The sequence below is a fragment of the Urocampus carinirostris genome, chromosome 1, assembly GCF_059441175.1.
Source record: "Urocampus carinirostris isolate Australia breed hairy pipefish chromosome 1, RoL_Ucar_1.0, whole genome shotgun sequence".
NCBI classification, from domain to species: Eukaryota; Metazoa; Chordata; class Actinopteri; order Syngnathiformes; family Syngnathidae; genus Urocampus; species Urocampus carinirostris.
In genome coordinates this window covers 37,410,453-37,428,840 of record NC_142349.1, presented here as the reverse complement: position 1 = coordinate 37,428,840, position 18,388 = coordinate 37,410,453, and the positions used below count along the sequence as shown (strand labels likewise).

Below are 18,388 nucleotides of genomic sequence, written 5' to 3'. Positions count from 1 at the left end.
GTAAGATCAAGATTTCAGAAGGCAAAGAATATAAAGGGTTTACTGCCTCTGCGGGTATGTGTACATCTTTCTATATATTTCTTTTATTTGTGGCTATTTTAAAGCAATTTAATTCAGCTTTTACGTTTATATATTCTGTAATTTGTAACTAGTAACTTTCGGGTAACATTGGAAATCCATAGTTTTTATTCTAGTGCGATACTCCACAAGGTTTTATGGTATACCACTGAATTTTTGCAACGATTGACCAATTGAAATACATTGCTGTCCAAAATCGCAGAACAATGTATGCAATGGAAATTAACCCCAAATAGTGGTAGAGTGTCGAAATCTAACCACTATACCACGAGTGTTTACAGGTAACATAGAAAAAGGAATTTGATTTTATCTCATCATCACACTATCTTCCTTCAGTGCCAGAAACTAATGCTTGAGAAAGACGAAAATATAAAGTTGACCTGAAAGATACAAATAAATGCAATGTCCGATTGATCATCGGATATACACCAAAGAGTTGTGCTTTTTTGCGGGTTTTTTTCTTCTTCAGGATGATTTTCTGTCTTCTTCATTCTCTAACATTCGTTTCTGGCGCGCCAAATAAAGGTAATGAGATCATGAGACAAATCGAATGCCTTGTAGTGTGACATCTATATCACTGGCGTTTTAGTGGTTAGGTTTTGGCACTCTTACCGCCGCAACCCGTATTTTATTCCTGTTTCTTGAAAAGTTATGCAATCTTGGTCAGTGATACTTTTTAACTGATAAATCATTGCAGTGATATGTATCGCAGCTATTTATGGTTGCACACGAATAACTATTGTAGCTCTAACTGTAGTTTTTATTTCATGTGCCTTACAGTCTAATGCGCCTTGTATATAAAAAAATGAATGACAAAAGCCTGTTTTTTTGCGTGTGCACCTTATAATCCCAGTGCAGTTTATAGTGCAGAAAATATAGTAATTACTGTTTTTCAGTAATTTGACTGACACTGATGAATTACAATGTAAGTTCTCAACTGGTCTGACTTCAGGACTCACCATTCCACCCTAATGACGAGCTACAACCAAAATCTAGGAAAAAAATCCACCTCTCAAATGTATCCAATGAGAGGATTGTGCCGTTTAAAGCAGAGATAGTTGAATATATTCACTTTAAAACAAATAAAGACCAGAAAAACCAAAACCACTCAAAGTACCATGTATACTTGCACATACGCCTAAACGCATCCAAGCGCCCACTTAAAACTTCTTTAAAATAGCTACATACTAAAAGAAATTCAAAACATTTATAAAGCATGTACCTAAACATGGCTAATTATTTAATTATGTATTTAATAAAGATTAATATACTGGTAAAAACTAAAACGATAACATTTTTTTAAGTATTTGCCGTCCCTTCTACCAGCACTTTAATGTCAGACATTAGTCGGATTTTGCAATTGTTTCCTTCTTCAATGTTATTTTCAAGTCAAGTCAAGTCACTTTTATTTGTAGATCCCGTAATCACAAGGTGTCTCAAAGGGATGCACAGACTACAGTCTATTATTACACCATCCCCTGATCTAAAACCTACATGAGGGCAAGGAAAAACTCAAAAACCTCAGCATAAGGAAAATGAAGAAACCTTGAGAAGGGATTTTCCTTTCCCTTATCACTGACTTTATTAGGGCCAATTAGTATGGGCAGAAAAAGGAAATAAAACGAACAAAATCACAATACAATAAGATGTGGTCCCTCTCAGACGTCGATTGACTAAACGGGTAGAAAAGATCAGGCAGGGCTTTATCGCCATCTACTGTTGAGAAGTGTAATCGACCCTCTGTTTTTTCCTTGTTCTCAGTATTTTGTTTGCCAAGGACAAAGTGATCCACCGAAAACGGGTCCTCGACCCATTTTTGGGTCTTGACCCACCAGTTGAGAAGCGATGGTAAAGAAATCTCTTTAGAGTCAAAAAGCATCCATCAGATTACATTTGTTTTGGTTGCGAGGAATTCACTTCCTCTAACTGAAAGCTTTCATGTCCGGCCAGAAGAAGTCCAGCTGGAATTCTCCCAAAAGGAATTAAAGCTAATGAAATAATAAAACGATTCAGCTGATGTGATCATTTTATTTCGCTGCGGTCGTCTCCGGCTGAGCCAACTAACTGCTTGCTATAATTTGCTGCTGCGGCCCCGCCTACCTGCTCATACTTCTCCAGCTCTGTGTGGTAAATCTGTCGGATCTGCGTCAGCTTGGCACGGTAGTCGGAGTGTTCGGCCGAGTTGTCCGCACCGATGCCTCCCGTGGCGGCAGCGGCAGCTGCCGCTGCTGCCGACCCGCCGCCTTTCTCGGGCCCGGCGACACCTTCGGCCAGCAGCATGTTGTCCAGGCGCATCAGCTGAGGGTCGGGAGGTTCCTCCTCCTGGGCGCCGCGAATACTGAGCACTGCGGGAGAACACAGCGAGACACGGAGGCGTCAAAACACTGACATCGAGCTGACAAATTGTCACTCGAGGTAGAGCAAAGAAAAAAAAAAAAAGAACGTTTTACAACGACTCGGGGAGCGTCTTAACCGTCTTCGGTGTCAGTCTCGCGAACGAGCCTCCTTAAAATATGGCCGTCATTTTAATGGATCGAGTCTGAGCCATAAAACGCTGCAGCCTCAGACAGGCCGGCAGCTCGGCGAGATCATAAAACGATAATTTCATCAATTCTCACGATCTTTTCATGTAAAAAAAAAAGAAGAACAAAGCGTAGTAGAGTAATCCCTTGTTTGCATGAGGGTTGCGTTCCAAAAAGGTCTCACTGTGGTCAAGACCTGCAAAGTAGAAATCTTTATTTATTTATTAAATATTCTATTGTGCATTCAAACCAAACAACAAAACCAATTTACAAGCTCAACAATTGTTGAGCAAATAAGTCTACTGTGCACCCTTGTTTTTTTACCAATAACTTCCATACTGTCATATTTTCATTTTCAAATTAATACTTATGCTTGACTGTATTGCTGAAGGACTCGATCCACTTCAGATGATTCTTTGTCACCTACTTGTGGACGTTATGGAAAAGAACATTTACACTATACAAAGGCAGTGGCTGGAAATTAAAAATTTTGAAAGATTTAAAATAAATTCAACCCTCCCCCAAAAAACACAGAAAAATTGTCTGGAGAAGCAAATATTTAAAAACTTTATTATAAGTGTTATAAGGAAGGGAACACAAACCGTATCTATATTATTAGAAAATGTTAAAAAAGTGTCCTATTTTCTTTCTACAGAAACAATATATTTTTCCATTAACAAATATTTGTGAAAAAGCACCAGGGAGCTACGAGGGAGCACCGAAGAGCCGTAGGCAGCTCCGGAGCAAGTTTAGCCCGTTGAGAAGTCCAACTACGTTTTGGCCCCGGACCAAAGCGTTTTTGTTGACGTGATGCTTCAGAGAAAAACATAATGTGGGTTTATCAACCTGTTTGTTTACAACTCAGACCGCAACAACATTGACGCAAAGCCACACAGAGGCAGAAAAGGAGCAACAATAATCAGAAAGCAGAACACAACGCTCGATGAAAATCTGTGTAGTAGCAAAACCGCAATAAGTAAGCCGCTATACAGCAAGAGATTACTGTACACAAGTTCATCTTTTATTGCGCTCTTTAATCCCCCACTATGTTTAGTTTCTGGCTGAAGACTTTATTGGCTTGTCAGGGGTTCTTTAAAAAGGCACAACACTAATCAAACATTATGCTGCTATATTAATGCAAACCCACGCTGCTCCAGTTATGTATATATATTTTAAAGAGGCCAAAGCTTAAGTTTTAAATTCAACCATCTTGATGACCGAATCATAAAACCAACAAACAATCTAAATTGATGATCCTAATAAGCGTTTATGGGCTCAGGAAAGACTTGTGAGCACATTTTAAAGGCCATCCCGCCGCACGCTGTCCAACGTACAAAGACGTCCCTCGGCCTGACGGCTGCTCACACTCTGGCCGAGGTGAGAACGCGCTTGAACCTGTCGCCAGATGCCTGCAGTACTCAGCTAACACTAGGTAGGCGTTATGAGGGGAGCCAAATCTGAACGTGACGAAGGGCGCGTGTTGCGTGGCCAGCAATGTGAGCTCACAAGCCGCTGGGCTTGCAGCTGAACGATGACAATTTATTGTATGGTTGTACAAGAAGAACCAGTGGACATTTCCTTGAGTATGCCCAAATATGTTATTTAGGCAAAATAAATCAGGATTAAAAAGGATGAATGGGTTGTATTTTGCACAATGTATAAATACTAAAGGGTTTGTACAAGATTTTCATTGGCAGATTCAAGATCTTTTTAAGGCAGACCAGGGCACTCCAGTCCTCGAGGGACACATGTCCTGTGTGGTTCTTTAGGTTTCTTTGCTCCAATTCAGGTGATTACAAGCTCCGGCAGCTTACTAACACGCTCATAACTTGTGTTAGCTGAGTTAGAGAAGAGAAAACTGCAAAATCATGCAAGACACACGGCCTTGGAGGATCAGAGTGCCCAGGTCTGTTTTGAGGACTTTCAAGGCCTATTTTTCAACTTCTCCAGGACCATTAAAAGAAAAAATTCTTCAAGGACTACCTTGTAAATATTAAATCCTATTTATTTAGAAATTTTTTAAATCTTATTGTTCTCTTTTCCTCTTGTCATTTGTAAACACCGGAGCTGAGGATGTAATATTATTTTTTGGTTGATTGTTTTGCTGCATTTTTCAAGCTTTGCTAAATTTGTTCTAGAAAAATAAGTAATTATTCTAGAAAAATAAATAAAATAATAACTCAATTTATTTTTTCTATGTTCTAGTTTTTTTTTCTGCGCAAGATTCAAGGGTCGAGGTTGCTCACGAAATTATTAATGTACAAAATTATATATATATATATATATATATATATATATTTAGTATACAGTAAAAGACAATTACATTGAAAACATATGAAAAGCACGCTAATCCAATATATTTTTAGAATAATACTTCAATACCTACATTTTTTTAAACATTTAAAGAAAAAAGAAAACATATATTCAAAATTGGCAGGACATTGTGTGTTGTCTAGCGCCTCTTAGTGGTAAAAAATAGTTTATTCCAAAATACTTTAATCTGAATAATGAGCAAAAGTACGAGTATGTCACACAAACATTTTCAAGAATTCTCTTAGGTTGAGAAACTTGTAATTATGTTACATTACATGAAGCTCACCTAGAAGGAGCTGACAGGATATTCTGCCATCTTGCTGCTACAATTCTTTTTTCTTATTTTACACATGAACAGTCGATAAACACGACCTGAAATAAGATTTTAGGGAAATAATAAAATATTGAGAAAACAATCGTTTTACAATCAAATCTTACATCCCTGAATCACAATTTAAGTGTGAGGCTCCAAAAAGACCCCCAGCCCTCCAGCTGTGGCTTTTTTTACGTCATTCATTTACTAGTCTGGCCTTTGTGAAAATGTTTTTCTATCATGTGGCCTCCAAGCTAAATTAAATTTGACACCCCTGCTCTACACAATACAGGAATTTCGAATGTTCAAATATTACTCGTGTCCATTTAAGCTGTTGAGAAGATGGAAAAATGTACAGATGGATAGAAGGATGCTGGAGTTTCAGAGGATGATTCGATCATAAATACTGTGCACATGGCAATGCAATTTTAATATTGCTCAATGACTCACTCAATAAATTATAATGATAATAATAACATCATCAGAATTCTCTGGTGAATGTAGGTTGTTGTCACGTGACTGCATAGTCCAAACCAGTGCCTACTGGTGCGAGTCGCTGTCCTGCCCCTTTCGGCCACCAGAAGGCACCCTCATGAAAGGAGCGGTGCATGCTGCCTTCCCGCCGAGGTGCCGAAAACAAAAAAAGGCGACCAGGTGCAGCTCGTCCGCTACATCCGCTCGTCTTCAAGGACAAAGACAAAAACCGGCGTCGCCTCTCAATGTGATCATGGGTGCCGCATCCTGAAAAAGCCGGCCAGGGTAAATCGCATTGTTCTCCCGCCGCGGCCGTTCACAGCGGCGGCTCTTTTGGAATGACGATGTAAGCCGGAGTCGCCCCGTGACCTTTGCGGCGAGTGGGGGGTCCAGATGGAGAGCTCGTCTGCTCCCCTCCTCCCCGCCTTTCCCTTCTTTTTCTCCTCAAGCGATATCATCATCCATTCGCATCAGCTACAACACGTGAGCAACCTCGACCCAAGAAGCAAATGTCAATGGCCATCAGACGGCTGGAAAAGGTCAGAAGTTCACATAGGAGGGGGCAAAGGGGGGGGGCACACCAAGTCTGTCTGTGCACACCAAGTCTATAGACTCCTTTTTCATATTTGTTTATAAGTTTGACGTAGCCAGCCAGGCTGTGCGTGCATTGTTGAGGCAGACAACGGAATTCATGTATGTTTATATCAGCCGATTCACAGAAAAAGATTGTGGATCTCAAATAGGCACTTACTATGTGCAATATGGCAACATTTGTTTTAGTGATCAGAGTCAACAACAAGAACGTTCAGTGGAGTTTTTGTGTGTGACTATTTTGCCTCATATAAAATGCTTCTCAATATAAAGTAGGCTAAATAACTGACAGCAACTTAAATGGACACAAATAGTCAGGTCATGTTTATTTGTATAGCCCTTAATCGCATGAAGTCTCAAAGGGTTGTACAGAAAATACACAGACATCATCAACATGAAATATAAGTAAGACAGAGTTTTTGAAAATTCCTCGAGCACACAATATCCCTAAACATTACCAAGGCACATGTGTTTATAATTAAATCTCGGGCTCACCAACCTGTCAAATCTAAAAAAATAAATAATTCCCAGAACCAATTTCTATTTATCATGTTGCCTGAATCAAATAGTATATGATCAACATTCCCAATGTGCAAATAATATACAATATGCTTAAAAGGCTGCCCCTTGTGTTATTGTTATTATTATTATTTTTCTGTTTACTTTATACATTTTATTATTTATTTTCATTAAATAGTGGCTCAAATGAAAGGTTTATATTTACAGTAGCTTGGTAACAGTTCAGAATAATTGACTTTCCTTGGCTTGGACTAGGGCTGCATAAATGTGATTTGACAATTTGGGAAAAAAAAACTAATTGCGATCTGCCAGACCAGTAGCCTATTGCGATTTTAAAAGAAAAGTGCATTTTCCGAGCTAGTTTTGTTATTGTGAGTGCTTAATCCTACTGACATGCTTTGACCTAAAGAAAACAGCACCCTCTTATGGGGAGCTTTGTTATGACTGCTCATACTAGCCTCACATGTGGATGTGTGGCATAGTGTATTGCTATCAAACTCTGCCTTGCCTTTTTTGACTAGTGCTGTTAAAACCCAAACTGTGACAATTGGCAAACACCCCATCACTCACAAACATGGAACTATAAATCCTTGAAAAAAAAAAAACCGCAGTGTTTTGCGATTACACAATTGCACGACTTCACATCGCAATTTCAATTAGATACTAAGTCATTCGGCATTCAAGTAAATCTAAGCTATATCGCCATGATTACCTACCCGATAAGAAATGAAATTTGCAAACACAGATGTTCCAAATTATGTCCCTGGGCCAGTCAATATTTGAATGGCTTGCAGCCACATACAGCTCCTACAGCGCTTTTGAAAAGGATTGTCTCTTCTTGGAATTCTGAAAGAAAAATTGTGTTCTTTTATATTGCAATTGGTGCACCCGTACACAAAACAGTGGGGTATGTTTTTGTAAATTGCAAATCAAAAAACGCAACTCAACATAAACATCTTCTCTCGCTCCATTCATACTAGTACTGCTACTCCAGCAGTTTTGGGTCAGCAGTGTGCACGCATACTGTAGTATTCATGAGCGTCGGCGGACATTTTTCTTTTCCAAGTGCATCACAACAGCGGCAGGAAATGCTCGCCAATTGGTTGCTTACAAAATAGCTCCGACTCAAGGGGGGAATCTAATGAGCCTGAGAGTGATTTATTAATTCTCTGCCGTTCTGACTCCCCGAGTGCACGGCTAAAAGCATGAAATGGATTAAATAAATGCAATTAATAAGGGGAATCAAACAATCCACAGCGTCGCGTATAATTACCCCCGCCACGGCCATCAGCTTTTATTTATTCTTGTTGGCTAATAGCGAAGGAATCGATACGGCCTTAATGCCAGTCAGAGTGCGCTTTGTGAACTCTGCAACCGCCGGCCTTGCATTAACATAATCACCTGACACAAGCACAAGTGGCCCTATTACAATACATCACAACCGCCCACTTGCATAACAGTGCCTTTGATGGCGCGGCACCGCACTGCTTTTATTTCAGGGACCGCCGCCGATTAGCATCTCGAAAAAGCCAAGATGGCCATCATCTCATCTTGATCATTACCGACAGACTTAATTGAACAATAAGAGGACGCGTTCCCCTCTTCCTCCCGCTCTCCCCTCCTCGTCTTCTCTGTGCTCTTTTTTAATCCCCCCTCTTCCCTTTCCTTTCCTGCAAATGTGGGGCAGTACTTCCACCCTCCAAAAAGACAACACATTAAAAATGAATAAGTGTCATAAACAGTCCTCCAGCCGTATGCGGAACACAATGAATGGAATTCCAAGAATAAGCCTTTGTTTTGCTTATTGACAAAACTAATTTCTGCTGCTTTACTCCTTTCAGGGCTGGCTGCCATCCACCGCCGCATTGCCTGCTGTGTGCAGACAACGGGAGCGTAAATAAACAGGCCGATTAAGCCACCCACACAGGGAAGCATCAAGGTACGAGATGCACACACACACACACAAAAACACAAACACAATGCAAAAAACGCACATGGTCTGACAACCTCAGCAAGCGCCTTTGAAATCTGACTGTCTTTAATTAACAATACCAACGTCCCAATTAACCCATTTGGGACAGGAGACCAATGGGGCTTTTCTACCACCAGTGGTCAAAGCACTGTGGCACACTTCTAGCATTTAAAACAGGAGAAAATCTATTTCAGGGAACTAATTTTAACTCATGGGCCAAAAAAATGTGCCTCAGCTGTGCCTCAGCGGGTTGGGGATCTTTTGGACACCCACAAATAAATTATGATTCAGGTGGATATGCAGGGTTCATACATCTTTTTAAGGGCCAAATTCAAGCACTTTTGAAGGACTTTTAAAGATGATTTTTCAATTTAACCAGTAACATTAAAATAAAAAATAAGGTGTGAATGATGTATTTTGCAGAGCCACAAATATATCTGCGATATACATATGCGATTTTTAATCTTGCGTGTGCATTTATCAAGATGTGACATTTTTATATCTTGAGTAAATCACAAATGTTTGTTTTTGACACAAATCCCATATAAGTGTTGGGTAAAAATCACATTCATATTCATCTTACATTTTTAGTTGAAGTACATGTCTCCCCTTGCAAATTACCACTGGGAAATATTACCTTAATCTTTTGGACAGTCCATAATAAATGTCCATGATCAGTAAGTTGTACTTGCATATACATCTTATAATGCCCTATTTAGGTGTACGATGCACCTGTCCTTTTGGGCATGACCTATAGGGGACGATAACAATTTATAGGACAATACTATACAAAATTATGCCAGCTGTAGTTATTCACCTGATAAGAAAAAAATGGAATGGTAACGGAAGCCCCAGAGAGCAGTGTCGGCATCATTAATAACCAGACTTGTTGAGAAACATGGTAACAATTTCAGGCATTTAAAAGCACTTCACCCACAATTGAAGCACTTTTCATTCCTTGAAAACACGTTTTTAAAACACATTTAAAACTGCAGGTCATTGTTTGATGTGAGGCAGCTCATTTTTCTCTTGTTCTCCTTTCAACAGTGGCAAAATTAAATTGGTTGGCCGTATGTTTCACACCCCTCATTTGTTTTCTCTTTCTCATTTTTTGGGGTCTCCCGGACAAGGAAATGCATATTGATTCGGTTTCACTACACAATACAGTGACATCTATGGGTCATGTATTAAACAGTGTCCCTGTTTTTCATTGGTCCAAAGCCACTCCCTAGCTCAGGAATGAATATCTTATGGATCGTAAGCCAGATGTGGATCTTTTCATGACTACATCTGGCTCGGAGATAAAATAAGAGTAATAGAAGGCAAAGAAACACGACTAAGCATTCGTCTGGTCCAAAATATATGGGGCAAAGTCTTAACTATGGTAGTTAACTATGGTACACTCACGGAGTCCACCAACATACCCCGTTTTGGCTCTACGTCTTGAAGGAATCCTTAATATAGAATTTTATTAAACAATTCATGTTCACTGTTGAAACACTTTATGATGAAAGCCAACAGAACAAACTGTAAACACCTAAAAACACCAGCCAAGCACCCAGAGGGATTTAATTTGGAGAGTGGTAGGAGTGCGCGGATCTTTGCAAGAACTTGTATCCTTCTGATTTGCAGTGTTTGGTGATATTATTACAAAGCTTTCATGGCTCTTTGAGTCAAAAAGTTTCCTGAGCCCTGCTCTACATCAGGGTTTGACAACCTTTTTCACGGCCAAATTCAAGCACTCTCAAAAGCAATTTTTCAATTTCTCCAGTACTGTTAAAAGAAAACATCGTGTGTGAATCATATATTTTGCAGAGCCAATATATCTGCGATTTACATATGCGATTTTTAAATCCTGCGTGTGCACTTATCATATGGATTTTAGATATTGAGTAAATTGAAAGTTTATTTGTTTTAGAGATGAATTTCTCCCCGCTACAGGACGTTCTTCCCATTACAATGTGCCACTGGGAAATGTTTAATTTTTGGCATGGCCCATAATAAGTGTCAATAATTGAAACGTAATCCTTGCATCATGCCCTGTATAGGTGTAGCATACACCTGTCCTGTTGGGCGCTTCGTAGGACAATGCTGTACTAACAGCTGTCGTTAATCACAAGCGGAGATGAAATGCAATGGCAAAGCGAAGCCACCAGAGAGCAGTGTCGGGGTCATTTTAAGCAGACTTATTGAGGAACATAGCAACAATTTCAAGCATTTGCAAGCACCTGACCTAAATATCAAGCACTTTTCGATCCTTTAAAACACAACATTAAAATGCAACCATTTTCAAGGAGTGCAAGCACCTGAAGGAACCATGCCATTCCCTGCTTTAGCATGTTCCTAGTTCATTGTTCAAAAAGACAGGACAAAACCCATGATGGACTCTCGGTTTACACCGAGCAGCGAAGGGTCGTCTGTGGACCGGATCCATTTCGCATCAGTCGCCAAATCCAACCTACTTTCTTTCTTTTCCACGCTCCGCTCACGTGACCCTGCGGCGACTGCGCTTTCTATTGATTGTGTGGGCACGCGTCATCTAAGGTTTCAGCGCTTAATAAATCAGGCCAGCTCCTGACACAGCCGCTCTTGCTTGTGCGTACGCGTGTATGTGGGCCTGTCACGGAACAGTCAGCAGGAGTGAAAGCGACAGCCACATGATAATGTAACATCACCACCATTCATCCCTGCCACGCAGCATTCGGAGACAAAACAACAACCTAGGAACCTGGAGAAGGAAGGGGGAGAGGGGGAGGCAGTGTGTGATTTACAGCAGACATGACAAGTATCACTAATACAAGTCTTCGCCTCCGTGCTCCACAGGGGGAGTTCAGCATCCGCTCATCTGCATTTGCTACAAGCGCGTCATCCCTCAAAGTGACCCACGAGGGGACCGAACTACACACAGATAAGCCGGCCTATTATCGCGACTGACAGTATAGCGATGTCGGAATTCACGCGCTTGATTGTCTGCGGGATGTTTTGTTCAAAAACCCGCCGCAACTTCACACGTAAAATCCAAAGAGATCGCCTACAAACATTTTTTGTTTTAACAGAGATCGTCATATGAGTTTTGATTGACACTCTGAAATTGTATTACCATGACAATGTTTACCATTGGGGTTTACTGGAAAGAACAAGAATTGAATATGCCGGAGAGACATATTTTGATTGTTTCGAAGAGACAAAATATTAAATCTGGCAGTGTTTAGGTAAAATAAATAAATAAATGAATATCATATTTTTGTTTTGTTTGTTAGGTGTATTATCGTTTAATTAGGAGGACTTGCAATAATTAATAAGGGGAGCCATTGGCGGCGGTTGACAGGCATAAGGTCAAGAGACTGTTGGTGATACAAAAACACGTATTTTACATTTAAGATTAAAGTAAGTGTAACTTTAAATAAACAAAGATAAAATATTACAGTACAATGTTTTATCTTTGTCAAAAGTAGTTTGCCTGTACAAACTAGATGAGCTGATGCGTACAGGAGCTCTGAGCGGTCTCTAGCGGTAGCCTCCGGGACTGCACGTCAACTGGATTTTTCTTGGTATAGGGAGCAAGGTTTTTGCAGCAAATAAAACCTGTATACTGAAATACTTGTGTTCAGAGGTGCTCATAAAAATAGGTATCTTTGTACACTTCAAAATTACACAAAATATATCCGTACATATCTTGGTCGAATCTCTTGTTCATTACTTTATATTTGCTTTAATTACCACTTAAATAAAGCCATAATCAAAATAGTCGCCGTCGCTGCCAATGAAATCAACCACCACAAAAGATGGCGTGCAATGCCTTGGAAATGGGACAAAGTAGAAGGCAGGATGTAGATTTGTGGTATGTGTCAATGGACTCCTGGGAGTGTCTCGTGGCCCAAAATGTTCCCTCCATCACCAGGTAATGGAAAATGGTACAGGCTCAGTACACAAGGGCACAGTCATAAAGTCGCTCTAAAACAGCTTTATGTTTTATCAGCCATCTCGAGTATCATGCGCAGAAAGGCGGTGTTGTATCTGACACGGGCGGCGCGGTAAAGAGGGGGGAGCATAAGGGGATACCAAGGACGAGGAAAAACGGCAAAGAAATGCTTTAGGGACGAGGAGCAGGGGTGGGGGGGGTGAAGAGACGGTAATGGCGCAGGGCGAGGAAGGGGAGAGAGCGAAGGAGGGAGAATGAAAGGCGAAAAATAGAAATGGAATAGGAAAGCGAGGTGTCAATTAAAAAAATGAACCCCTGTGCATTTGGGAGGTGACAGCTGGTGGGAGACGAGCTGACAGGCGTCACATTAGGCGGATTTGGTGGCCGCTCCCCTCATTCCCTCTTTTTTTTTCTATCCTTACCCCCCCTACCCCCTTCACTACATTCTCTCCTCCTCGCAGATGATGGGTACTTTCTCATGCGTCTGCGAGCGAAGCAGGAACTCAGCTTGGTGTTTTTCAGAACAAGCTCCCCCTGCAGCTACTCCTAATAACGGTAATTATCGTCATCATCCCGGGCCTAAGCAGGCCAGTTCCAGGCCCGAGGGCTGGGCCTGATAATGAGGAAGCAAGCGCTAGAGGAAAAATACGGTCTTGCCACCATAGCCTGCACTAGAATTTACCCTCCCAAAATTGATTAAAATACTTCATTGTTACAAAGTGTAAGATATAAGATATAAGATATATATATATATATATATATATATATATATATATATATATATATATATATTACCCTCTGGCTGTCCTCCTTTCTTATGGTGTTTTGATAAAAAGATCTTGGAGTCTCTACTGAATGAACTCCTTAGGGCCCCGCTAGAAGCCACATATGAGAAATCACGAGCTGGTGCAGACAGTAACTTGCCTATGGACCAGACACACCAACATACTGCACCGACTGGGAAAATTTCTCCACAAAGGCATTGAATTTATAATTAATGAGAAGTAATGCGCTGAAGACCAAATCCCACTTACATTTATCCAAGACCAGACACAACAAAAAAGACCATGGCTGTTAAGCAAATCTTTAAATGTTTCTCATTTTGGTTTTTTGAATAAATGAAAAATACAAAATGATTTTGTTAGACTGATCTTTTGTTGCCCATTTCGGCTCAGATCGTCTCGGTCACGAATAGCAAATTATATCGTCATTGTACATTACTTATACTGTCGCGTTATTCTACATAGTCTTTGGGGAGAGTAAATAGTTGATGTGTTGTGTTTGTAAGGTTTATTATTGCTTACCAACGGAAATTACAGTCAGAAGTAAAAGGACCACTTGGTTAAGGTTGACAGGTATGTTATATTTTTTTATAAAGAGTGGCGAATGGTATGGAAAATATTTTTTCAGGTTTTACTTTTGGACACCTGCAAATATGTTTGCAGAGGATGCCAGGGTTTTTCGCTATTTTTTCTAATATCATTGCGCAGAGTTGCTCGTTATTTTTTGCTCACAGGTTGTTGTTGTTCAGTCCTCTCCTTTTCCCCTTATATACATTAATGCCTTCTCTATTTATTTCTTAGTGTTTATTAAACTAGAAACTTAAAAATGGCCTTAATTAGTCTTCCAAGAACCAGTTGACGTAAGGAAAAAAATATAGCAATGATCTGACTACTAATTATCTAAGTAAATACTGGCTTGGACTAGACATGATAAGAAATTGAACAAACTCATTTAAAATGTTACAGTCATTTAAGCAAAAATAAAAATAAACGTATGGTCACCATATGGTCTGAAACCAAAAGGCAAAGGCTTTGTAAATACTGTTAGCAACTCGGAAAGGCAGTAAGATGATTGAACCAAAAGGGCAAAAATTGAAACTAATCAAATTTAAATTGGTGCCAAAGGATAATACAGTCAGCACTTTGATGGATTTATAGGAATTCCTGCAAACATTAGGACTCAATTTTTTAAGATGTTTTAAAATAAAGGCTGCTGCTGAATTTGCGTCACGTCATTAGCATTTAGGCTGATGTTTTTAATATTATTTTGTGAGTGTGAGGCAAAATGCACTTAATCTACCACTACCTAAACATTTTTTGTGTTTAAAAAAAAATTATACTGGTTTTGATCAGGCCCACTGCTAAATCCTGAGCCTGACCAGGCTGTGTTAAAAAGAAGGTCGAGACCTTTGGGAGACTGAGACAAAACAAAAATTTTAGAAACGTGTGCTCGGAACCAAGAACGAGCTTCATTAAATAATAATGGTGATGTGAACATATGCACCAAAAACAAAAAAGATAGATTAATCTTTCATTTATAAACCACACACACAAAACTTTGGATGGTTTTCAGAAAAATCTAAAAGTAGGAAGCCGATTAAATATATAATGTAAAACTTTTTTTTTGACTCTAGGTAAGATTAACAGTTGAATAAAAAAAAAAATCCCACTCGCTTCTGATTGGCCGTCTACCAGAACCCTGCCAGGGGAAATTGTCTCAATGCATTTTGGTGATGATCACATAAAGAAATGTGTGACGGAATCATGTCAGCTTGACGTGAGGCGGAGAGAAAAAAATGGAACGAAAGCATTCATTGTAGACAAGTACAAACTTAACTTTTTATAAAAGTTTATCACTTCTCTCTTCAAAACTTTGCTAGTGCTGCTTTATTGTAACACAATTACCTCAACAAAGAAAACAAGCCTGATATATTTACAGTACTCCCTTGCTGAATTGCGGTTTACCTATTGTGGTTTTGCTTTTTCACGGGTTTTATCTTCTGCAATCTGATTGCCTTAACAGTCGCCTTGCCCCTTTTCTGCTCGTGTCTGCAAGCGTGTCAGTGACGTTGCGGTCTGAGTTCTACACATACATAAAACAGCATGGCGCAAATCTTTTTCATAACTTAAGTTTCTCTAAAAGCCATCATATCAATAGAAGGCTCTGGGCCGACAAAAGCGCCGGCAACTGGGGCATAATGACATAGGAACAGGCTCTCTATTGCCAACAAAATTGTACTTCTCAGCGAGTTAACCTTGCATTGGAGCCACATGCGTGATGATGGAAAATAATGTAAATAATGATAATGTAAAAGGGCAAACAGGAGACGTTCTTAACGTTTTCCAATGGATATAGAGGGATACAGTATGTGTTTCTTTTCTATAAGGCTTATACAAGCTGACTGGAAAGTAAATACAGTTTTCCATAATGTCCACGTGATGCCAACAAAGTATCATGTTAAGTAGACCGTGGGTTTTTTGGGCAATGGACCCAAGAGAGGGGAAGCAGGAACTGAGGCAGGGGAAATAAGGAAGGGATTTATTAGCAAAACCAGGAACAAAGGGGTAACAAAACAAATGACATGTCCAAACAAAATCAAACCTGACAATGTCAAAACCAGAAATGCAAGGAACAAAGTAAAAAACAAAGAAGTGGGAACTAGACAACTATCACAATGTCCAAACAATGAACACTCCCCCCCCCAAAAAAAATTGTATGGAAGTGGTAAAGTAAGGAACAAAAAATCAAATCAAAAACAAACTAGAAAAAACAACTAACAGAATGTCCACACTATAAAAGGGAAACCAAAACCAAAGCTGATATAATAACAGTGGAAATTAAATCGACACAACGACAAGTGCTGTCCAAAATGTTAAAGTCGCCCGCCCCTTTCCCGCTAGTGTCTGCCAGCGCGTCAGTGACGTTGCGTTCTGACTTGTACACGTACGTAAAACACTTCGGCGCAAATATTTTACAACTTCAAGTTTCTCAAAAGGTCATTATGTCAATAAAATGCTCTGGGCCGACAAAAGACAGAGGAACATGCTTTCTATCGCCAACAAAGTTGGAGGTCTCGGACACACCTGCGTCCAATTTCAAACCGAATTGGTTGGAGGAAGGTGTTGAACCAGATGGTAAATGATTCGCATTTGTATAACGCTTTACAGGTAACCAAAGAGCATTACACTGACTTGACACTTACCCATTCACACACACACACTCACACATCGATAGCGGCGTCAGCCATGCAAGGCAACTACCTACTTATTCAGTGTCTTGCCAAAGGACACTTCGGCATTCAACCCGAACCTGAGACGAGCGTTCTAACTCCTTGGCTACTCCCACTCCTAATCATCCCAAGATCTTAACATTCTGTCCTTAATACAGCACAAAGCAGCAATACTGTTTTTAAAATTAAAACTTGACAGGACAGAATTTTTTTTAAAAAAAATAAAAATAAATATCAAGTACAGTACGTTTATTTGTTTAACAAATACTTGAGTCTGTAAATTCGGTTTGTTCTTTCTTATGTATGATATATAATAAAGTATTTTATAAATACCTAATTAAAGGTTTTCACTTTGCCGGTTTTGATTATTGCGGAACCTTTTTGAACAAAACCCCCGCGAAAAACAAGGTATTACTTTATTGTACGCAGTTTGTGCCTGCCAATAAATAACGTCTAATCAAACGTCATTTGACGCTGAAACGGATCGTTGGCTGACAGATGGCGAGGCGAGGGTGTCGGTGCTGCCCTACAAGCGTCCCCCGGTACCCGGGATGAACGCCGAACAAGCGGCACGCCATCAAGAGTCGCCTGGCGCCCACTCCGTGTGTGTCCCTGAGCATGGCACATTTCATAAGGCTTCGCTCTTTGACTCGTGATGAGTTTATGCGAAGGTAATTAACAGTAATTAATCCTTAATTACAGCAATTAGCAGAGTCGCAGTAAATTAAGCCACATCTGGAGGCATGGCACCGAGTAGGGCGGGAGCGCTTTCTGACAACATGAGGGCGGAGCCACGGAAGCTCTTGCTCCGCCATGCTCAGGGGGCCCGGGTCACCACCTGGGTGACTTGGTGCTCGGGCCTGCTCAACCGAAGGGTGTTGGGTAGGGGGAGCATGGAGCCCCAGGTTCCCTTTCGAGCATGCGAGGGAGAAAGATCCCCTTGAGGAAGTGCGCAAGGACGGGCGCCATATGGCCGCCGCGAGACGACATGGCTCCCAGTTCTGCTCGGCTTTGCCCGGCTTCACTTTACAAGATGCAACACACGTCAGCCGACGGGAGTCAGGAGGCCTGGTAGCGGTACTGGTTGGCTCTCAAGCTGGAACCCACCAAAGTGGAAACAACAGGGCAGCGAATGAATGACGGAACGGCAAGTTGCAGAAAACGTCTCGAGTTGTAATCTTTCATGATTAAATCCATAAAAGTTTGGTTTTATCACACGCAGCAATGTGTAGCGCAGGAGTCCCCAAACCTTAACAGTAAAATTGGTCACTTCAGCTTCAGTTCAGCTTAGCACTGCATTCCCAGTGGTCTAGATGACTCGCAAAAAGGCAGTAGATTTTGAATTTCTCACTTACATTTATTGTCATTGTAACATGTGTAACGCACAATGAAATGAATATTTCTCTCTGGTACCTTGACTAAAAAAATAAAAAGAGTGTGATAATGAGATAAAATCCTTATTGCAAGTCATCTATAACGCTCAGGGTCCAGTGCTCTGACACCTAAGCTTAACTGGACCTGTTAAGACAATGTATAAATCTAAGTGACACATTTGTTGTCATTGTAACATGTGAAACTCAAAATGAAATTAACATTTTTTATTCGCTACTGTGACTAAAGATAACGAGTTAAAACCCAGTGCCTTTTCAGTTGTTAAGTATAACAATGGTAG

General features: G+C 40.3%; 2 protein-coding genes across 4 annotated transcripts in view; one reads left to right on the top strand and one right to left on the bottom strand.

Moving 5' to 3' along the window:
• dpp6b (dipeptidyl-peptidase 6b) overlaps window positions 1-18,388 on the top strand; it is a 697,001-nt gene that overhangs the window by 257,606 nt on the left and 421,007 nt on the right. The window lies entirely within an intron of this gene.
• The window catches only part of LOC148374558 (pre-B-cell leukemia transcription factor 1), a 117,991-nt gene that overhangs the window by 27,752 nt on the left and 71,851 nt on the right, over window positions 1-18,388 (bottom strand). For both annotated transcript variants that reach the window (XM_088337871.1, XM_088337880.1), the window contains exon 3: window positions 2,179-2,423. In XM_088337871.1, the coding sequence (XP_088193997.1) occupies window positions 2,179-2,423 (245 nt within the window). The remainder of the gene's footprint in view (window positions 1-2,178; window positions 2,424-18,388) is intronic.